At 48.3% G+C, this 23,275-nt stretch overlaps 1 protein-coding gene across 3 annotated transcripts in view; it reads left to right on the top strand.

Annotated features, from left to right (window-relative positions):
- Positions 1-601: 601 nt before the first annotated feature.
- The window catches only part of IRAK2 (interleukin 1 receptor associated kinase 2), a 62,970-nt gene continuing 40,296 nt past the window's right edge, over positions 602-23,275 (top strand). For 2 of the 3 annotated variants that reach the window (XM_077857826.1, XM_077857825.1), the window contains exons 1-2: positions 604-802; positions 9,432-9,614. In XM_077857826.1, the coding sequence (XP_077713952.1) occupies positions 709-802; positions 9,432-9,614 (277 nt within the window). In that variant the 5' untranslated portion in view covers positions 604-708. Of the gene's footprint in view, positions 803-9,431; positions 9,615-23,275 lie in introns of all 3 variants that reach the window. The other variant, XM_077857827.1, reaches the window with a different exon arrangement.

Raw genomic sequence — 23,275 nt, 5'->3', positions numbered from 1 at the left:
TATTCTGGGCAGTGCCTGGCATGTAGTAGCTGCTCAATAAATGTTAGCCGTTATTATGATAAGGTCCATTTTGACTATTTAACAGACCTCCCGCTGCTCGCTCTGAGTTCCTAATACCCCTTAACCACCTTTCCTTCTTTTGTGCAATAGCACTTAACACCATTTAACACACCACCTAACTTGTTAGGTACTTTCATTACTTAGAGCTAGTTTTCTTCCCCCCACCATCTAGATTGTAAGTCCCATGAAAACAAGGAAGTTTGTAGGTTTTCTCCACTAATGTACCTCCAACACCTTGAACACCTTGCCTGGCATATAGTAGGTGATTAATAGAGTATTTGTTGAATGAATTATATGTGGCAGAGCGCCAAAAGCACTGGGCCTGGGGTCAGAAGACCTGCTGGGACTGCCACTGAACTCTTCCGTGTGTCCTTAAACGCGTTGCCCCCGCCCCAGCCCACCCTGCGCCTCAGTTTCCCCTCGCGGCTCAGACGCGGTTCCGCAGCGGCTCCAGCTGGGCGGCGTCGTGCCGCGCGCGGCCGCTGGGGGGCGGTGGTGCCCGGCGCCCGGCCCCGCCCACTTCCCGGGAGACGGCGGCTGGGGGCCCCGCCCGGTGGGCCCCGCCCGCTCGCCGAGTAGAGGAGCCGGGTGTCCCCCGCGGCGGCCCCAGTCGCCCTGGCGCCTGCCCGCCGGCCCCGGAGCCCAGCCATGTCCTGCTACATCTACCAGCTGCCCGCCTGGGTGCTGGACGACCTGTGCCGCAACATGGACACGCTCAGCGAGTGGGACTGGATGCAGTTCGGTGAGTGGGGGTGGGGGTGGGGACGGGGACGGGGACCGGGACGGGGACGGGGACCGGGACGGGGACGGGGACGGGGACCGGGACGGGGACGGGGACCGGGACGGGGACCGGGACGGGGAAGGGGACCGGGACGGGGACGGGGACGGGGACCCCGCCGCTAACCCCCTGCCCACCTCTGTGTACGCGGGTCCCTTCCCGCCCCGGGTCTCGCTGTGTGTCCTCGGGCCGCCCCCGCCCCCCCTCCACGGGACCGTCCGGCAGGCGGCAGGTGATCTTGGGAGGTTTCTGGGGTAGTGGCTTTGCTGCCTACCGAAGCCCACCGTAATAAGCTTCAGTTACGCGCGGGAGTCCCGCCCCGGCCGGGGCACGGACGCGGGTCACCTCGCTGAGGTCCCGCAAGGGCCTGTAAAGTGCGTTTTTCTCCTGTCCCGTCGTGCAGCCGGGGAAGCGGAGTGAGGGAGGTGGAGTAACTTGCCTGCGGCCGTCACGTTGCTAAGGGGCAGGGTGGGATTTGAACCCTGGAGTCTGACTCCACCAGGGCGTCCGGACTCTTGGGGTCTGGCTGATTTATTTGAGCGAGCGAGTGAGCGAGCGCACTAGCAGAGGTAGTGGCGGGGGGGGGGGGGGGGGGGGAGAAGCAGGCTCCCCACTGAGCAGGGAGCCAGATGTGGGACTCGATCCCAGACCCAGCCGAAGGCAGAAGCTCACCCCACTGAGCCAGCCTGGCGCCCCTGCTGTGTGTGTTTGTTTGTTTGCACCTGCTGACCTGCGGGGAGTGCCTGGCATCTGGGTGGACGCCGCCAGAGTGGACCTTGGGTTCCCAAGCAGAGGTCTGCCTTCCAGGCTCCACCTCCTCCCAGCTAGTGACTTTGGACGAATTGCTTAATCTCTCTGAGCCTCAGTTTCTTAATCTGTGAACTGGAGGTTCTTGTGAGTAATTAAAACTATATAAGAGGCACCTGACACTTAAGTGCCAGATTCTAGTAAGTAACAAGGAAGTATTAACAATGATTATTTTTACGTTTGAGGTCAGTGTAACTGGTGCCACTTAATTTTAAAAATAATCTAGTTTCTTTCAAATTTAGTTTATGATATGCATATGTATGTACTCCTGTATATACAGGAGTATGTAATATATACATACAGTATATGATATATATATATACAGTTAAAAATAGTAAAATGAATATGTATGTGTTATCCATCCAGTTTCAGCAAATAATATACATTTTAATCTAGTGGTTCTCAACCAGGGTGATTTTGCTCCCAAGGGAAAAATGTCTGGAGACCTTTTGGTTGTCCCCACTCGGGGCGTGTAGTGAGTAAAGGCCAGGGATTTTGCTAAACATCCTATGATGCACAGGACAGTCCTCTCTGCATAGAATTATCTGGCCCAAAGTGTCAGTAGTGCTCAGATTCAGAAACTCTGTTTTAAACTAGTAACAAAAATAATATACGCTTATTGAAATATGCTGTGGGAAACAAAGATTAGTTCAAATTCCACCACTCAGGGATAACCATTCTTATTTGGATGCCAGTAGTATTAATAATGATAATAATAATGAACAGCATCAACAACAGCTGACACTTACTGGCTTCTTAATGTGTGCTAGCAGAGTGCTATATGGTTTATACTGTCTAGTATATAACAATAAACATGTGCATATATTTTTCACAAATTCTATCATTTTTTACATTCTAATAGCTTGTATTTTTTTCCACTTGAAATACCTTTTTTTCTCCTTGCCAAGCAGTGTTCTTTTTCTTTTTAAAAAATATTTATTTATTCATGAAAGACACAGAGAGAGAGAGAGAGAGAGAGAGGCAGAGACACAAGCAGAGGGAGAAGCAGGCTTCATGCAGGGAGCCCAATGTGGGACTTGATCCCGGGACTCCAGGATCACACCCTGGGCTGAAGGCCGGTGCTAAACCGCTGAGCCACCCAGGGATCCCCATCAAGCAGTGTTCTTTAGCAACATGAATTTAGGTTTTTATTTTTAGCATTTATTTTATTATTATTTTTTTTAGCATTTATTTTTGTTGACGATTTTTTTTAAATTTTTATTTATTTATGATAGTCACACACAGAGAGAGAGAGAGAGAGGCAGAGACACAGGCAGAGGGAGAAGCAGGCTCCATGCACCGGGAACCCAACGTGGGATTCGATCCCGGGTCTCCAGGACCGTGCCCTGTGCCAAAGGCAGGCGCCAAACCGCTGCGCCACCCAGGGATCCCTGTTGGCGATTTTTAATGGAAAGAAGCAACAAATGCATTTACAAATGTAAATGATATGCCACAGGTAGAGAGGAAGGTAAATGTCTTTCTTCTTCCTGGTCTTCAGCCTCCCGGTCCACTTCCCAGAGGCAGTTACTGATAACACGTCAGGGCACCTCTGAGAATGCCTTTTGCCACCTGGTTTTCTAGACTGCACCATGCTCCTTTGCTCTGATGACCTGTGACTTATCTACTTTGAATGTTTCCTGGGCAGTGGACCAATTTTGTGTAAGAGATTCCCTCTAGTACTTTTTTTCCCCCATGTTGGCCTTGACTGTAAACACTAGAGCAACTTCTGTTCCTAAGATACTTAGAAGGCACCCCTGTGACTTTTTAAAAGTGGCTTTATTAAGATATAATCCACACACCATACAGTTCACCCATTTAAAGTGTACAATTCAGTGGCTTTTAGTATAGGTAGTGTTGTATTTCCATCTCTACAGTCAGTCTTGGAACACTTTCACAACCCACAAAGAAACCCTGTACAACTTCATTGTCACCCCCAACATTCCCACCTTTCATTTTCCTCAGCTTTAGGCATTGCCTATTCTGGACATTTCACATAAATGGAATCCTATAATATGCATTCCTTTGTGATTGGCTTCTTTCATATGGCATTAGTTTTCCAGTTTCATCCATGTCATTCCATGTATCCGTGCATAATTTCTTTTTATTACTGAATAAATACTGCCCTGGACGGGTGGACAGCTGATGAACGTTTGGGTTCTTTCCACTTCTTGGCTGTTATGAATAAAGCTCCTGTGCACATTTGTGTACAAGTTTTTACGTAGATGCATGTTTTCATTTCCGTTGGGTAGTCACTTAGGAATGGAATTACTGAGTCATAGGATAACTCTATAACATTTTGAGGAAGTGCCAGACCATCCTCCACATTGACTGCACTAATTTACATTCCCCCCAGCAGTGTATGAGGGTTCCAATTTCTTAGTATCCTCCCCGACACTTGTTATTGTCTGTCTTTTCAATTATAGCCATCTGAGCAGGCGTGAAGTGGCATCTCACTGTAGTTTTGATTTGCGTTTCCCTCATGACTAATGATGTTGAGTATCTTTAATGTGCTTATTGGCCCTGTGTACATCCTCTTTGGGGAATACCTCTGACTTTTTAAGCCCCAGAGACACCAGAATTGCTCAAACTCTTCAAAGACTTCCAACTGTCTTTTGGGATATAATCCAGACTCCACCTGGCCTTCCCAATCTGTCACAATCTGACCACACTGATTTCTGATCTCTTTTCCTTCCACACCCACTCTTGCTTACCCAGTTCCAGCCACACTGGCCTCCTTGGTCCAGACTCAGGGCCTTTGCACTTGCTACTCCCTCTGTCTGGGACATTCATCTTCCAGTGTTCGCCGTGGCTGGCTTTCTAATCTGCATTAGATTCCTCTTGCTGCTGTAACAAATTACCACAAATTTAATGGCTTAAAAACAGCAGACATTTATCATGTTACAGTTCTGGAGGTCAGAAGTCCTAAAATCAAGCTGTCAACAGGGTTGCATTCCTTCTGGGTGCTCTAGGGGAGGATCCATTTTCTTGCCTAAGTTTTTCAGCTTCTAAAGATTTTATTTATTCATGAGAGACACAGAGAGAGGCAGACACAGGCAGAGAGAGAAGCAGGCTCCCTATGAGGAGCCTGATGCAGGACTTGATCCCAGGACCACAGGATCACGACCTGAGCTAAAGGCAGATACTGAACCGTTGCGCCACCCAAGTGCCCCAAATTTGCAGCTTCTAGAGGCTGCCTGCAACGCTTGATTCAGGGCCCCTCCCTCTACCTTCAAAGCCAACCACATAGCATTTTCAAGACTCTTTCTGACCTCTGCTTCTGTTGTCATATCACCTTTGAATCTGAGACTGCTGCCTCCCTATTATAAGGACCCTTGTGATTATATAGGCCCACTCAGGTAATTCAGGCTAATAATTTCTCAGAACCTTTAATGTAAGCCCATCTGCAAGGTCCTTCTTGTCATGAAAGGTCCCGTAATCACAGGTTTTGGAGTTTGGAATACTGACTTTGGAGGTCCATAGTTCTTCAGGTCTTGGATCTTACTTCACCTTTATTCCAGAGGTGAATACCCTGCCCCCTGCTACTGTCTGTTTTATTTCTACTCTTCCACCTAACATATTTTGATATTACCTTGTTCATTATTTATTTATGTCTCTCTCTCCCTGGAGAATGAAAGCACTGTGAGGACAGGGATTTCACCCCTCTAGTTCAGGCCTGTGTTCCCAGAGCCTAGCACCGTGCCTGGCCAGTGGGCAGACACTGAGGAACCACTTGAATAGATGATGAGCTGAAGGATGTGGGAATGGTGGGGCAGTGGGGGAATGTGCACTTCTTACCCCACCGAGATGGCTTTGAACCTATGGTCAGCCAGCTTTCTGTGTTGGGTTGGAGCTTGCTGGGCTGGGAGTCAGCCAGGCCCCCCATTTAGCCGCTCCTTGTCAAGCCACAACACTGTCTGGCTTCCTCATCACCAGAACTGGTGATTGCCATTGTCTTTCCATCTCTAAAGAGTCTCTGCTTCTGCGAGCTAGCTAGCTAGCTAGCTATTTATTTATTTATTTAAAGATTTTATTTATTCACGAGAGACACAGAGAGAGAATAAGAGAGGCAGAGACATAGGCAGAGGGAGAAGCAGGCTCCATGCAGGGAGCCTGATGTGGGACTCGATCCCGGGACTCCAGGATCATGCCCTGGGCCGAAGGCAGGTGCTAAACCCACTGAGCCACTCAGGGATCCCCCTTCTGTGAGCTATTTAGAAAAGAGAGTCCCTTTGGGCAGATTGTGGTACTAGGGCGTGGGAGGAAGGAAGATCCTTCTTCAAGGGATCTAGAAAATCACATGGCCCGCATATGCGTGCTCTTTGGATCTGACAATTGTTGGCAGATATTTTGGCTGCTTCCTGTTCATTTTCTATGATTATAGCGGTATCTATTTTTGCCCTTGGGGGAAAACAGGCTTCTTACAGCTTCCTCCAGGTGTATTCCAAGGGAGTATGGAGGCAGGGGTTCCTTTCTTGGACTGTTCCCCACCTTGCTCACTCATGCATGTGCTAGCTTTTGTGCATAGCCCTGCTTTGTCCCTGTCCAGCTGTGTGATTATGGTCAAGTGTCTGCCTCTCTCTCAGCCTTTCATTTCCTCCTCTATCAAATAGCGGTGAGTCACCAAGAGACTTAGGGGCAGGTTGTGTGGAAGTTCCCTAGTGTTTTTCTCTTTCTCTTAGCCAGGGAGGAGTCACATCACTCCTGATAAGGGTCATTTGACCCTAAGCTGGGTCATTTCAGGAGGCTGTGTCATGTGTGGTCCAGAAGGTTATGAACATGGCAAGATTTTCTATTCTCAGGTGAACTCCTATGGGATTCTGGGACTCAGACCTGGAGGGACGTCCCACATAGTGATAACCATAGGGGACGAAAACACGTTTTCATAGAGTGTAGCTGGTTTAATGAGTACAGCTCACACTTATATGACATTTTCTATGTCCAAAGCACTATTCCAAGTACATCTGTGTATGTAACTAATCGGAGCCTCACGACAGCTTCTGAGGCAGGTGTGGCTGTTATCCTCATTTGCAGATAAGGAAACTGAGGCACAGGGAGGGAGGAAGGGCTTTCCCCAAGTACACAGCAAGTGAGTAGCAGAATAGGATTTGAACCCAGGCCTCAGAATCCAAAATCTAGGCCCTGACCCACCATTGTACTATCCTGCTGATAGAAGTATGTATTTTTATTTTTATTTATTTATTTTAAACATTTTTAATTTAAATTTTTTTATTTTTTAAAGATTTTATTTATTCATGAGAGACACACAGAAAGAGGCAGAGACATAGACAGAGGGAGAAGCAGACTCACCACAGGGAGCCCAATGTGGGACTTGATCCCAAGACCCCAGAATCACGCCCTGAGCCAAAGGCAGACACTCAACCACCGGGCCACCCAGGCATCCCTGAAGCATATGCATATATATATATATATATTTAAAGATTTATTTATTTATTCATGAGAGACACAGACTGAGAGAGAGAAGCAGAGACACAGGCAGAGGGAGAAGCAGGCTCCTTGCACAGAGCCCAATGTGGGACCCAATCCTGGATCTCGGGATCACAACCTGAGCCTAAGGCAGACACTCAACCACTGAGCCACCCAGGCGTCCCTGAAGCAAATATTTTTATATCAGTAGAAAAAGCTGGAAGATTACCAGCAAATGTATGAGCAGTGCTTTTCTTGGGTTCATCCAAGTGAGATGATCACAGAGACTTTCATTTTGTTCCATTAGCCAAAATCTTCTATCATCAGCAGGTATTTCCTATGTGTGTTGAGTCCAGAGCTAGGAACATCATAGGGTCCGTGGCAGTGACTCATTCCACTAAGATATGTGTCTTGTCTTGACCCTGTTCTAAGGGTCTGGTTAAATGTTGATAGGTTGACACTGGAAGCTATGTCACTGTCACAGGAGTGTGAGAACGACAAGGCACCTTGGGGCTTAGTTCCTACTTGGGTGGTGGCACCTGTAAGGAAGCTCATCCCACAGAACTGTGGGTGGAACATCACACTAGGGCTTCTCTTTTTCCCATTACATCATGCTGCCTCTGAAGAGTGGGCGGTGTGCCAGTGAGCAGCTTGGTGTGCAGGGAAGGGGTGCAGGGAGAGGGTGCGGGGGAGGTGTTCCTTCCTCTTTCCTCCGCTCTTTTCTCTCAGCTTTTGGAAGCAGCTCCTGACCCAGCTAACATCATTTCCCACTGACCAGGAATCTGGCCTGGGGTTTCCAGTGACTAAAGTTGCCACTGAGAACTTTCCATCCTTAACAGGCTTTCTCTCTTCAGGAGGCTGTCTCAATCTTCCTCCTTCCCCTAGAGAGAGGGGATTGTGCAATGTGATCATGTCACTCCCTGAGCTCTGAGCCAGGGCTCAGAGCTTCTGTGGCTCTTAGGATTGAGTCCAAACTCTATGGCCTGGACTTCGAGGTCCTTTGTAATGTAGTCCTGGGCCTCATCTCTTGCCTCCCCTTCCCCACTCAGTTCACTTATGTTTGTATTTTTCAAACAGGAATCTCCATGGGATTCTGGTTTACTCACTACAGTATCTCTAAAGCTTGTGACAGGCTGAGAGCACAGAATGAATGAACAAACGAACGAATGAATGGCTTAATGTTCACATGGATTCCGCTTCCATAGCTTCTGAAATTCTAGATCTGAAGTGTGATTATTTTATTCCTAGTTAAGAAGAAAAAAACAAAGCTTCCTTCACTGTAGTAAATTCAGCAGAATACATGTAACCATTCAAAATGCTGTTTGTGAAGAGTTTGTAAGGACCCGGAAAGTGCTTACCTGTAATATCAGTAAATGAGGGCAGGATGCAAGATCTTACAGGCCAGCAGCAACTGCATCTAGGACTGCTTCTCTGCAGAGGGGTGGGTAGAGTTTTGGAAAGGGAAAGTACCCTAGTGAGAGGCTGTGTAACTTGTTGTATTGGTGTTTTCCTCCCTTCATTTTCCAAGGTTTCTTTGGTGAGTAACCATTAATTTTATAATGAAAGATGCAAAAGAATGCTTTATATTTCATATTGCCAGTGGCAGCCCCCTGCAAATTTGGTAGCATTTCAGAGTTGGCAAAGTGCTTTTAGATGCGTGGGCTCTCTTGATCCCTGGACCAGTTCTGTGAGGATGCTGGGCCATGGGTTCCCTTGTGAGTTTGTTCATTTGTTTGTTCCTTCGTTCATTCTTTCATTTTCCCTTGCCAGGCCTGGGACTTAGGGTGGGGAGAATGAGATGCCCAGGGCCGAATTTAAGGAGGCACCTACTCTCCAGCTTCTGAGAGTGCAGGATCAGGTCTGAGGGTGAGCACCTTCTTAAATTTTCCCACCTGAATAGCTCCTTTGCCTCACCCTGGTCCAGGCCTTGCCTTCACTCTATACCAGGTGCTGTTCTCCTTTCTGGGGATCTAAGAGTGGACAGAATGGATAAAACTCTGTCACATGGAGCTTCTGTTCTGGGAAGGGAGGCAAGAGAAGTTCCATTACTTCCCCTCCTTATGGTCGAGGAAACTGAGGCTCGAGCTGGTGAAGTGCCTTGCCCAAAACAAATAAACAACTAAAGCTCAAAGCCCCTGATCTTTCTGTCCTGTCGTGTGCGGCTGTGAAGGTGATATTCACACTCAAGTGTAGTTGGTGTGCCCCGTCCCATGAGTATCAAGTGTGGAATCAGCACTATAACTTGGGCTGCCAGCTAAAGGTGGCAGGTGTGATGGAGGGTGAGTGAGAAGATACTGCAGACAAAGCCTGCTGGTCTGATGACCTCTCTGATGCTAAGCAGAGCCTCTTGCTTGCCTTCCAGCCTCCTATGTGATCACAGACCTGACCCAGCTGCGGAAGATCAAGTCAATGGAGCGGGTGCAGGGCGTGAGCATCACACGGGAGCTGCTGTGGTGGTGGGGCATGCGGCAGGCCACTGTCCAGCAGCTGGTGGACCTCCTGCACCGCCTGCAGCTCTACCGCGCAGCCCAGATCATTCTGAACTGTGAGTATCCGTGGTGGCCCCGTGCAGTTGCCCGGGGGCTGGTTTCTGCATAAGCCATGCCCTCGGCCTGGAAACTTCTTCATCTTGGAAAAAAAATTTAAATGAGAGAACTTACCAGCCAGCTAAGAAAATCCATAATGGTGGTTACCTATGGGAAAGGGGTTATGTGGCCGGGGATCAAAATGTTAGAGAGAGACTTTACTGTAAGTTCCTTTGTACCTTTTAAGCTCTGTTTCTCTCTTCCAAAAATAAATAATGATTTAAAAAAAAAGAGCCATACATAAAAATCCAAAAAAGTCTACAGTAAATATGATTTATTATTTATTTTTTTAGAGGGTGCAGGAAGGGGCAGAGGGAGGGGATGGGAGAGAGAGAATCATAAGCAGACTCCATGCCCAGTGCAGAGCCCAGTGTGGGGCTCTGTCTCAGGACCCTGAGATCTTGACCTGAGCTGAGACCAAGAGTCGAAGGCTTAACCAACTGTGCCATCCAGTTGGCAGCACATTCCTTTTTTTTTTTTTTTTTGCTAGCACATTCTTTTAATAGCTGCATGGTGTTCCTTGGACAGACATGCCCTGATTTATTTACCTCACTCCTAGTGGTAGGTGTTTACATTGCTTCTTATTTCTCTCTCGTACACAGTGTTGTACCTTTAGATGTACGCAGCCTATCTGCACATAATGTAAGTCTAGCTGGAGAATGATTTTTTTTTTCAGTGTTGGAATGGCTGGCTGGATTGAAAGTTTGTGTGTATTTTAAGTTTTGATTAATACTGGTATCAGTACTACCAAATTATCCTCCTACCCACTATCACAACAATGGTGGGAACATGATTGCTAGCAGGTAATGATCGCTCCCTACCATGAGAAGTGGCTGTAGGGATCCCTGGGTGGCGCAGCGGTTTAGCGCCTGCCTTTGGCCCAGGGCGCCATCCTGGAGACCCGGCCGGGATTGAATCCCACGTTGGGTTCCCACTGCATGGAGCCTGCTTCTCCCTCTGCCTGTGTCTCTGCCTCTCTCTCTCTCTCTGTGTGTGTGCCTATCATAAATAAATAAAATAAAATAAAATCAATTAAAAAAAAAAAGAAGTGGCTGTAAAATTGAAGAAGTAGAATTATGTCAAGTACTTGGCATCCAGCCAGTGCTCAGAGGAAGGCAGGGGGGATTATGGTTACTCCCATCTAAGCCCCCCATTCTTCTCATGTCCCCCAGATAGACCCCTTCAGTAGGGGGCAGGGAGCCAGTCTTTTAATAGGTATGTCTGAGTACCGCCCAGTGCCTGGTGCTGTCCTGGTTTCTAGAATACAGTGAGGGGCAAAGTGACAGGTCCTTTGCCCTCTTGGAGGACATAGTCTTATGAAGGTATAGTCTATAGACCAGAAAATAAATTTAAAAATAATGGGTTGGAGGTATCAGGTAGGAGAGCCTCCTAGAACATGTTAATCATGGAAGGGCAGTTGAGGAGGTGAAATTGGAGAAGTGGAAAGAAGACAGCCATGTGAAGAGTTGAGGTAAGAGAGTCCAGGGAGCGCTTGGGGTTGTGGCAGAACCAGCATAAAGCTGGTGTGGGAGGTAGAGAGCCGTACCTTCTGAGCCCCGGAGACCTGTAGAAGACCCTGTGTGTTGTTCTGACCAGGCTTCCTGGGCTCGGAATAGCTGTTGGCTGAACCAACAGACCCAGGTTCAGCACTTGCCTGACTATACCTCAGGCCTTTTGGAATCATGGAGGGCTTCTGGGAGGGGTGTGGTGGGATCTAAACTAAGGTACTGAGGGATGGGGGCTTAGAGGCCTCCACCCTCAGAGATGTCAGGAGAACAAGGGATATTGGGGTGGTCCTGCAGTTGGGGGTTCTAGAGATAAGCCCAAATCAGGCTCTCGGGGGCACCATAGGTGTAGATCACGTTGGGCATAAAAGGCCAGTGGGGTAGCAGGACCATTTCTCCCCCTTAGCCACTTAGCGACTCTCCAGGATTTAGGGTATCTGGGGATACAGGGCTTCTGCACACCCACCAGGTCTCATTAAGTGAAGGACAGTCCCTCCCATGGCAGGATTCCCTGTCTGAGGGCAGGTGGTGGGGAAGATCCCGCTCACATGGCGGAGAGTGACACACCAGTGTGAAACCAGGGCTGCCCTCTGCCCTCCAGCCCCAGCAGTGAAATCTCTCAATTGAGAATGGGGGCAGCCTGGGTGGCTCAGTGGTTTAGCGCCACCTTCAGCCCGGGGCCTGATCCTGGAGACCTGGGATCCAGTCCTGTGTGTCGGGCTCCCTGCATGGAGCCTGCTTCTCCCTCTGCCTGTGCCCCTCTCTCTCTCTCTCTCTCTCTCTCTCTCTCTCTCTCGTGAATAAATAAATAAAATCTTAAAAAAAAAAAAAAGAATGGGCATGTTTCAAGGCATGGCCACCCCTGCCTCTGCCCCTGTCTGGCAGCTTCCCCAGCTCCCTGTTGTCCTCAGACTGGGGAGGGACGGTCTGCTCAGCCCTCAGCCTTCCCATGCTTCTGGAACTTCCTGAACCCCCTCCCTGCCCCCTCAGCCCTTCTGTCCCGACAGGGTTCCCTTCAGTCCTATTAGACAGCGTCCCTCACCCCCATTCCCTCAAGGCCAGGTAGTCATCCTGGTCAGCTGGGAGTGCCTGGGGAGGGTGGGGGGGTACAAGTAGTCATAGTCAAGTGGTGAGGCAGTGTGGCTCAGCTCTCTGTTGTTAGGTGGGCAGTCTCATGGAAGAGGACAAAGGCGACGGCTGGACCCGGGTCAGGCGGAAACAGGGAGGTGAGGGCTACGTGCCCACCTCCTATCTCCGTGTCACGCTCAACTGAACCCTGCCTTTCCCAGGGCCTCAGTCCCACCTTTGTCTAGTGGCGGTGGGCTGGGTGATGTGTGAACCCCCTCTGGACACTCAGGGTGCCGTAGCCCATTTTCCCCTCACACCTGGCAGCACTTGGGTTGGTTGTTGCGACGGGCGCCTGCCCTGTTTAGCTGTGTGCAGCCCTGGCGTCTCAGCCTCCACAGACCCTCGCACCTGCTAGATGGGGAGAAATGATTAGCACTGAACATGCCCTCAAATATTTTTCACATTCTCAGAGAGTCAATGATAAACCCTGGATGGGCTGGAAAAGAGGAAAGGAGGGAGGGAGCGTTGGAGGGGGAGGGGTACTGCCACTGGGTCAAGGGCAGTCTGAGTCTAGGGGCTCGGGCTTCCAGCCCAGTCAGCTTTGGGGAGAGGGGCCCACACCGAGCCCTGGTTTTGCTTCTGTCCAGCCTCTGGGATGCTGCAGGGGTGTCCCGAGCCCCAAAATTGGCAAAGGCCTCTGATTGGACATATCATTGACATATCATTGACGTCAGAACCTGACTGCTGACTAATCTTGTACATGTTCATAATGATTCGAGGTCGATGAACAATATAGTGCCAAATTTAAAGAAACACAGTCATTGCAGCATGACTGACACTTCGTTTTAAGCTAACAGTGACTGAGCCACTTCTGATGTGCCAGGCACTGAGCTGCCTGCCTGCCTCCCTCCAACAGGTACCCCGAGGTAGGTGCACCAAGGAGCCCCTTCTCCACCTGTGGAAACTGAAGCCAAGGATGGCTGAGTGAACTCCCCCAAGGGCACAAATAAAGGGAGAGGTCACACCCAGGCATCTGGATCCAACGCCCCCATTCTTAGCTTTTTGCACGGAAACTTCACTGAACAACATTTGGGTCTCCAGGCAGACATGAGATTTTTTTTCCTGCCAGTCTCTCTTCTTAGAATTTTACTCAGATCCCTGCTTTCCTGGTCCAGCTGCCGCCAACCTGTCAGGACTACAAGAGTCCACCTTGGTTCACCAAACTCTTCTCTCTTCCCCTTCGCCCTACTGATCTGATTTGCCCAAGGAAGGGAGACAAGCTTGTTTCCACATCCGCAAATCCCCCAGCCGTTCTGAGAGCCTGGTTGTGTTTTTACTACTGCTTTGCATCCTCAATGAGGGTACTTCTCCTTCCTGTATCTTGCTTCTTTCATTAGTTAGAAAAAAAAAGTGCTATAAATCTCTGCCCCATTTTGGAGGTGAACATGAGGGCATATTCTGTACGTATGAAGCATTTTAAGTTTCTGTAGTCCGACTAGTCAAAGCCATTTCCTCTCCCCCAATCATGACATCAGGTAAACCTCATGTTGCATTTACTTGCAGAAGATTGTCTTATGAACCTGCTCAGCTGTTTGCATCAGTTTGAGAACCTGACCTCTGCCTACCACTGCTTAAAGGGCTTTAAGAATAGATTTGATAGGGGAAGGGGGTCGGGGCATGAGGCTACTGGGTGATGGGCATTAAGGAGGGCTCCTGATGGAATGAGCACTGGGTGTTACAGGCAACTGATGAATCACTAAACTCTACCTCTGAAACTAATAATATACTGTATGGTAATTAATTGATTTTAAATTAAAAAAGAAAAAAAAAGAATAGATTTGATAGAACCGAGCAGCCCTGGTGACGCAGCGGTTTAGCGCCGCCTGCAGCCCAGGGCGTGATCCTGGAGACCTGGGATCGAGTCCCACATCGGGCTCCCTGCATGGAGCCTGCTTCTCCCTCTGCCTGTGTCTCTGCCTCTCTCTCTCTCGCTCTGTATCTCTCATGAGTAAATAAAATTTTAAAAAATAAAAAAAATAAAATAAAAGATTTGACAGAACCATCCTTGAAAATCACACATACCAGATATCCTAGACATAAACTGGCTCCCTCGGAGACTTGCACCTCCAGGTAACATATTTGCCTTCGACAGAGGCCTGAAGATAGTGGGTTCCTCTAGGTTGCATCTGGTCTCTTGAAATCAAGGACTATGGGTGACTGCTGGTGTGGTTGTGTAAAGAGCTAAGTCTGTGGGTCCCTGTTCCTTCGTATTTTCTCAGCCTTCTTTGCCAAGACCACTGTTATTCCATTTGTCAAACTCCTAACATTAAATGTTATACCAATTATAATAAATTAGCATGGGAGGCTTACTACCCAACCACCCATTCTTCCGGCAAATCTGTTTGCCAGGGTCAACCTATATTTATTTTTTGAGCCATTTCTTGATACTCATCTGTATGGGTTTTTTTTTTTTTAAGATTTTATTTATTTATTCATGAGAGACATAGAGAGAGGCTCAAAGCAGAGGCTCAACCACTGAGCCACCCAGGTGTCCCACATTTCTGGTTCTTTTTCCATCAGCTCTAGGCAATGCCTATTGATTCTCCATTTCGTAAGATGAAGTTCTCTATTCTCTTGCCCTTTCTTACCCTGTTCTCTCTACTTTCACCTCCCAGCTTTGGGCGAAGATCAGTTGTAAAGTAGTCCTCCATGGATTTGTCACAGCTCCAGACTCTGCTAAGCCCACAGGGAAGAGCTGGGTCTTGGATGAAGCCCTAATCTCTGGGTCAGGAATTCATCTGTGCATCCTTGGTTGATAAGGATGATATCTTGCGATGGGGAAAATAACTGTGTATAAGGCATTTATCTACAGGGCGAATTAGTGTAAAGTAGCATTTCCCAAACCACGTGCCTCAGAAGAGTGCTCCAGCAAGATATGCCCCCTGCAAACAAAGAGTTCATGAATAATTAAACTTGGGAAATCCTGTATGCTTTATCAGTGTCCCTACCTTTGGAGATTCATAATGCAAACCATCATATTAAGGCTCTGATAAGTCCTGCAGCAAAAAGACATATTTATATTCAGGCCAGTGTTTTCCATTTATCTTTTATCATGGAACCCCTTTTCATTTGATACTTATAAATAGTCCCATAGAACCAACACACTGTGGGAATCACTGCTTTAGTGAAATGATGACCATGGTGAAATTGCTGGACATCTCAGGGGAGCTTCATGATGGAGACACTGGGAAATCAGGGGCAGATTTTTATGGTCAGGCCAGCATTCAGCATCAGAAGAGTCTTTTGCAGGAGGTCAGGGCTAACCATCATCCTGGGGCTCAAAACACAAAGATCCTACTCCTGAGAGGGACTTTTTCCAGACTACCAGGCTTAGGAGGGAACCATGTGGCAGGCTTCAGAGCCTAAGTTCTAGTATCTTGGGCACATAGGAGCAGGAATCAAGGCAGAGACCACAGTATCAGAGCTGTGGCTCCCAGCCAGAGGCAGATGGGCTGCCATCACTGCTGAGCTCTAGAGCTAGTTAAATGCCACCAAAGGCAGGCCTGGGAGTTGAGTCTACCGATGATAAGGATCAGATGGCCTTAGCTCTGAGGGAAGAGTCCAGAAACCTGGTGTGCCTAACCTGTGAGATAAAACTCTGCCTCTTTCCTCCCCACAGTGAGTTAGATACATAGAAGCTGGGCCAGAGAGTCGCTAATGAACTAAAGAAAAGTATTTATCAACTGCCTATTATAGGTGAGGCATTAGGGACACAGCCATGAAATACAGATGAAGTCCCAGACCTCAAGGAGCCTGCAGTCCAGTGTGGGAGACAAATGCTGATAGGATGATGACATGGACCGAAACTAACCATGGTGTGAGTGCTTGAAGTGTGTGTGAGATGGAAGAGGGCAGGATTTGATCTCATGATCGGGTAAAGCTTCCCTGAGGCAGCAAAATCTGAGCCTCCATTAGGACAAGTGGGACTAATGAAGGACCACACCACCATTTCTAGGCTGAGAGCGCAGCACATGCAAAGGCCTGGATGTGGGAAGGCTGTTTGGGTTGAGAACCCAAACAGAGGCCATAGGGGCCTCAGGTAGAGGACAGTGATGTGGGTTGAGCCTGGGGAGAGGGCAGGGTACAGGGTCAGGCTACCCAACGCCTCACAGGCTGTGGTCAGGAGGCTGCTTTCTCGGGGAGGAAAGGGAAGATTTTGGAGGGTTTATGCCTGAGGCCTGCCCATTGTTCTGGCTGCTGTGTGGAATAAGGGCCTGGGTGTGAGGTTCTGGGTTTGAGGTTCTGAGGGGGAGCTCAAGAAGTTTCTGGAATCTGAAGGGGTCTGAAGGTGACTAAGGTTTTTATCTTTCCTCCTGCTGCTACCATCTTCCTAGGAGTTTTCTTTTGACTTTTGCAATTTTCACACAGCCTCGTTATTTGGTTGTGCAACCTTGACGTTTTCTAACTTTTTGGTTTGGCATCTCAACCAGAGTCATTTCCTTCCTGGAGCTGGCCTCTCAGTGAGCGGGGAATTTTTGGCTGCTGCCTAAAGTGAAACGGAAGAGAGTGATTTCTTTCTCTCCCGAAGAGCCCGAGCTGTTGCAAGGGCCAGACGAGGCTTATGTGTTTACTTTCTTGGAAGGCTTCCCAATATCTACCCCTTGCTAAGCTAGGGAAGGAGAATGCGGGGATAGGATTCCGGGCCACTGGAGAATTGCCCCGGAGGTGGCACTGTGTGCAGCCAAGGCCCCACAGGCCAGGAATCCACCTAACTGGTTCTAGTTATAACCTGTATTTAGCACCTAATATATGCTAGGAAGGCATCTTACCTCACAAATCTTATTATCCCTATTTTATACATGTGGAAACTGAGGCTCAGAGATTAACTAACATGCCCAAAGCCACACTGCTAGTAAGCAATGGGCTGGGATGGGGACTCAGGCCTGCTTGACCTTAAACCCTACTGGGTAAGTCACTAAATGGCATCAGGTCTCACTTTTCCCCTCTGAAAAATAGGTACACATATTGCCCTATTTTTTCTTATAAACCGGGAAGCTGCAAAACAAGAGAGGGTGAGGTTTTTAAGAAGTTAGTGCTGTGTGGCTCAGGACAGGTCACCTGACTTTTCTTCCAAACTATAGTTACTCCACTGGAACAGAGCGAGGCTTTATTCACTGGAGGTTTTTGGGGTGTTGTGTGAGAATGAACAGAGGGTATGTATAATGCATCTGAATCAGTCCCCAGTTTTTTTAGAGAGGGAAGGTAAGAGCTGGAATGAAAGGAGCTGCCCACCAGGGTGGCTCAGCAGTTTAGCTCTGCCTTTAGCCCAGGGTGTGATCCTGGAGACCCGGGATCGAGTCCCATGTCGGGTTCCCTGCATGGAGCCTGCTTCTCCCTCTGCCTGTGTCTCTGCCTCTCTCTCTCTCTCTCTCTCTCATAAATAAATAAATAAAATTTTTAAAAAAGAAAGGAGCTGCCCTTTCCTGAACTCTTGCTCTGTGCTAAGCTAGTGTAACTAGGCTCCTCTGAGTTGTAAGTTTTGAACACATATTGAGATCATTTGTTAACCAGGACTAGGTTATGTTGCAGTCACACATAAACCCTGAAATCTCAGTTGTTCAACACAATGCACATTGATTTCTCAAAGTCTGGTGCTGCCTCCTTCATTCTTGTAGCTGGCTCTGGCTTCTGGAACATGTGGCTCTCAGGGTCAGTGTGGCTGGGGAAGAGGGGCCTGAAAGAGGCTCCATGGCTCTTAATTGTTTTGTCCAGAACATGATGATAGCATTTCCACTTAAAGTCCATTGGCCAGAACCAGTCATGTGGCCCAGCTTAATTGCAAGGGAGGCTGGGTGTGAGAGGGAGCGAAGGACTCTTTGGTAAGCAATGTCTCACCTGTAAGTTACTTCAATTCATGGGGGTTTATGATAAGCCTCTACCTAATGATGGCCTGCGAAGTCTCTCATGGGCTAACCCTTGCCCAGCTCTCTCATCTTATCTGTGCCACTTTCCCCTTCATTCATTCCCTGGAGACTCCTGGCTTAGCATTCATTCAGCTAAGCCACTAGGGTCATCCTTCATCTGAGGAGTATGCCACGCTGTGTTCTGCCTCAGGTCCTTTGCATAGGTTCTCTTAGAAAACTGGTCCCTCCCCAACTGCCTTGCATCATCCCATGACCAATCCTTCTCATCCTTTGAGTCTCTGCTTAAACGGTATCTGCCCACAGAAGCCTTCCCTGGAATAAGTCTGTAAGGTACCACTCCCCCTGTTGAGTTAGTTTTCATCATAGAACTTCTCCCAGTTTATAATTAGAAATCTCTTATTTAACTAGCTTAATGTTGGGATCATGTCCATTTTGATAATGGATGGCATCCCCGGTCCCTAATACAATGAATGAATGAGTGAGTAAGGGTAAATCATTTTAGTAGCTGGTGGAGTACAGATCCAATGGAGAACCAGAGATAGAGCAATTAGGAAGGTCAATTAGGAGGTCATTCCCTCATATTTTCCCAATTTTGTGTCTAGCTTGAATTGAGAATTTTGAGGCGTGTGTATGTGTGTATATGTGTGTGTGTGTGTGTGTGTGTGTGTGTGTTTGTCAGTTGGACTTTGGATATCCGAGAGGTCCAGCCCAGAGATTAAAAGGGAAGGGAAAAAAGAGGATGCAGAAAGCTATGTTTGTCACTGATATGGCCAGCTGGCACCAGGATTCTTTAGTTATGTCTGAGTCACTTTTATTTGTTCTAAAAGGATCCATTTCAATCTCATGAGTCAGTTGAAGAGTAAAAATGCACCTAAAAATATTACATCACTGCCTATCTTGAGGGCTTCGAAGGGAGGGAGGGATTTCCAGATTGTGCTCACTGAGGAAAGATCTTGGCAGTTAGAGTGCCCTCTGCTCTAGTGTTTGGTTTCTGGGTTTGCCACAATGTTCAGTGTCCCTGAGCAACTGGGAAGGAGACCCCAGGCCTCTCTCCCAAGGGCTCAGTATGCATAAGCCTTTCAGTTGAAGGAAGCAGGGCATAAGATAAGCAAAATATAAATAAGATAACTAATCTAGGTTTACTTGTTTTGAATACACAAAACAGAGGTAGCAGTTGAACCTTTTCCCCAGAGCTATTAATGTGAATTAAATAGGCCACCCATAGGGGCTCCTGGCTGGCTCAGTCAGTGGAGCATGTGGCTCTTGATCTCAGGATTGTAAATTCAAGCCCCACGTTGCATGTAGAGATTACTTAAAAGTAAAATCTTTAAAAAGAAAAAAAAAGGTCATGCAAATGAGAAAGCACTTAGGACAGAGCCTGATCCAGGGCTGGGGATGGTGATAATAAACACACTAAAGAATAGTTATCACTGTTGAGCACTTGCTTATTTCATCCTCACGGCTACTCTGTAGGAGTCAGGTCTTTGTCTCGTTTGTCACATGAAGCAGAGTGGTTACCTGGCCAGTAAACCTGCCCTCGACTGATGGGAAGCATGTGAAATGCTGTGAGCTCATCATTTGGCTCCATACCATAAGTGACTCTGCTCATTAGAGAGAGTGTGGACATCCTGAAATAGTAGAGAGAAAAAGGAATCCGGCCTGTCACCCACTGTGAACCACAAAGGGGACACAGAGAAATGCTCTGGCTCTGGTATATCTGTCCCCTGGTATATCTGTCCCCTCAAGCCTCATCCCTCTGGACCCTCTGGAAAGTTCCTCTGGGGAACTATTAAAAACATCCAGACTCTGATTTCATTGTTGTGAGAACCCATGTGTCAACCTCTCACTGCTCACAGCCACTAAAACTGTTACTTTAATCACTGGCATCCCCTCCCCATTCCTGGGGGTCTGGGCTGAGAGAACCTCAAGCTACCTGTCCTCCTGTGTGTGGCAGGGTTGGCTGCCCATGGCACAGGCAGGCGGAAGCTGGTCCCGCCTCTCCTCCTGCTGGGTTCCCCTATTACTGTGCCCCATAGCCACTGTGCCTTTTGAGATCATGCCACTGTCTACTGAGAGTCACAGTTTCCATTCCAGGGGTTAAAATGCTGACAATAGCCATTTACCCCAAATGCTTCCTTCAGAGTCCCTAAGCTGGAAGTCAGAGGTTCTTTCTGTGTGCCTTTTGGGCAAGGAGAGAGGGTAGAGGAGGGCCATTTGCACAGTTTGTGCCCCATCCCTGGCCTTGGGCTGGCTGCTTTACATATTGTGCCCCACTGAGTCCTGAGGCAATCCTGGGACAGAGGGATTATCGTTACTCTGACTCCACAGAGAGCCACAAATGATGTTCAGGATTAAGAAGCTTGCCCTTGGGGGGAAAAAAAAAGAAGCTTGCCCTCGGCAGGCGGATGGGAATGGTAGAGGCTGGACTTAGAAATAGATGGGAGCTTCCCCACATTTATGCTTGGTTCTGTTCCTTTTTTTTTTTTTTTTAAGATGTATTTATTTATTCATGAGAGACACAGAGAGAGGCAAAGTCACAGGCAGAGGGAGAGGCAGGCTCCATGCAGGGAGCCCGATCCAGGACTCGATACCAGGACTTGGGGATCACGCCCTGAGCCAAGGCAGATGCTCAACTGCTGAGCCCCCCAGGCACTCTTTGATTACAATTTATATCTTTGGATCTCATGATGCTGCAGAATCAATTTTAAGTGTTTAGAATCATTTTTGAAAATATAATCCCCGGGGGGTGGGGGAAGAGCAGGAGGCTGCCCCTAAGTAGGAATGACGTAACCAGCCAGTTGCCAGTCTTGTGTTGGCAGACAGGAAACCTGCGGTGAAATTTAGTGTTTGTGACAACCCTTCCTCGTGAATGTTCTGGCTTCCTTTGCCCCATCCTATCATCGATACTCTATTTTTACTTTAATAAGCCCTCAGGTGTAGCAGCCTGAAAGAGTGGGCCTTGTGTCTGCCCGGCTCTTTGAGATCCAGTTTCCAGGAATGAAAGGTAGAGAAGCCACGTTTTCTCCCTTTCCTAGTTTTGATGGTGGGAAAGGAGGCCCAGCCTGGCCTGCCATCCACCTTCCAGCTCGGATCTGGGACCAGCAACACAAGAAGAGAAGTGGAAATATTTCATGTTTACAACCCTCTATTTATTGTCCGCACCTGAAACGCATCTGAAAACCCACAGTATGCTGAGACCGGAGTTTCACAGGAAACTGAACTTTGTGATCATGTTATCACCGTGGGCCTGACGTGGGGCTCTGTCAGCTGACCCCTGTGGCAGGTTGGCCCTCAAGGGTTGAGGAGATGGGAGGGTGGGTGCCAGGCCAGAATGTGCTGGCAGGACAGCCACAGGACAGTTCTCTCCTTCCCGAGTGGGTCCCCCACTGTAGGTCACCACGTGTCACTGTGAAAGAACAAGAAAAACAGAGAAAAGCCGAACTATCCTTAGGATGAAAACATAAGGAAGCCCTTTTTTTAAAAAAAAAAAAAAAAGATTTTATTTATTCATGAAAGACACAGACAGAGAGAAAGGCAGAGACTCAGGCAGAGGGAGAAGCAGGCTCCATGCAGGAGCCTGACATGGGACTCGATCCTGGGTCTCCAGGATCACGCCCTGGGCCAAGGGCGGGATGCTCAACCGCTGAGCCACCCAGGGATCCCCCTGAAAACATTAAAGAATGTCCCACATGGGTGGAGGCCATAGAGGTCAGCCACTGATGGGCTGATGGTCTCTGTTCCAGATACATCCTGACAGGTGAAGATTTGTGCAAGAAGAGAAATAAAAAGTCGCCAGCAATAGGATGCTGCTGTGAGGTCAGGCCAGGATGTTCACCCTCCCCCCACCGCTGACAATGAGGAAACCAGGCTCAGCTGGGCCTCAGACGAGGGGAAGCAGTGCTGCTTCTGGGGCCGCAGACAGCCCGGGGTGCAGGCGGGACCCTCAGGAAGGCAGACAGCTGGGAGCCTCTCCTCTTGTTGGATATGTAGGAAATCGTAGGCTTCCAGCTTCACCAGCTGGAAGCAGGTGGCTCTGTCCCCACTCTGGTCAAGTTCACATTCACAGCCAGCAATCGTTTACCATGTCACTTTGCACAAGGGCCTGTGGAATGAGCGTGGTGGTATCACAGAAGGCAAAGGCGTGGGACTCCATGGGTCCCACCTACATGGCTGCTGCTGGGGAGGAACCCCCCTTTTCTAGGCTCTCAGTTTGGGCCAGGAGGGGCTCAGCCTGGGGGGTCGGGTGGGGCAGCCTGGCCCATGAACAACCTTCTGAGTGCCTGGAAACCCCAGATGGGAGGGAATGAAGCTGGTGTTCTCCTGTTGTGGGTGAGAGTCCTGCCTGCAGCCCTGCAGAAGGCTTCCCCTTCTTCCTGCCTCAGTACTCCTTTCTTCTACCTTCCTCTTCAGGTGGGTCTCCTCATCTCCCTGAACCACCGATTCCTTTCTTGCTACTTTCAGGGTTGTGGTGAGAATACTTGTGAAGATATCAAGAACACATCTTAGACAGTGGGTGGCAAAAGCAGAAGTGAGTCAGATCCGAATGTAGAGATCGCCTGCTTGCTAATCTGGGTCAGATGGATTCTCTAGTGTGAACAGCTTCTCACTCTAGCTTGGAAGACTCAGTTCTAGTCATTATTGTAGCTAGCTAACTTGCTTCCTGATTTTTTTTTTCCTCTTAGGAAACATACTTTACTTTGCAACCAATGTGTGATCATTGTCGAAAAATTCTACAATGTGCATAAACAGAAAACCAACCAACCCCATAATGTAAGATTATTGCTAATCACGCTATCCAGAAATAATCACTGTTCACATTTTGTGTATGTTCTTCACCTTTGTCTCTGCATACACAGATGTCTTCTATACTTTTTTTTTAAGATTTATTTATTTATTCATGAGAGACTCAGAGAGAGAGAGACAGAGACAGAGACAGAGGCAGGCAGAGGGAGAAGCAGGCTCCTCCCCATAGGGAGCCCGAAGTGGGACTTGATCCCAGGATCATGCCCTGAGCCAACGGCAGACACTCACCACTGAGCCACCCAGGCATCCTGTCTTCTATACTTTTACATGTATTTTACAGGAAACTGGTTACATAGTCTGTAAACTCTATTGTCGCTCAAC

The sequence above is a fragment of the Canis aureus genome, chromosome 19 (assembly GCF_053574225.1).
Source record: "Canis aureus isolate CA01 chromosome 19, VMU_Caureus_v.1.0, whole genome shotgun sequence".
Taxonomy (NCBI): Eukaryota; Metazoa; Chordata; class Mammalia; order Carnivora; family Canidae; genus Canis; species Canis aureus.
The sequence above is the reverse complement of the archived record's forward strand: the minus strand, read 5'-3'. Positions and strand labels throughout refer to the sequence as shown.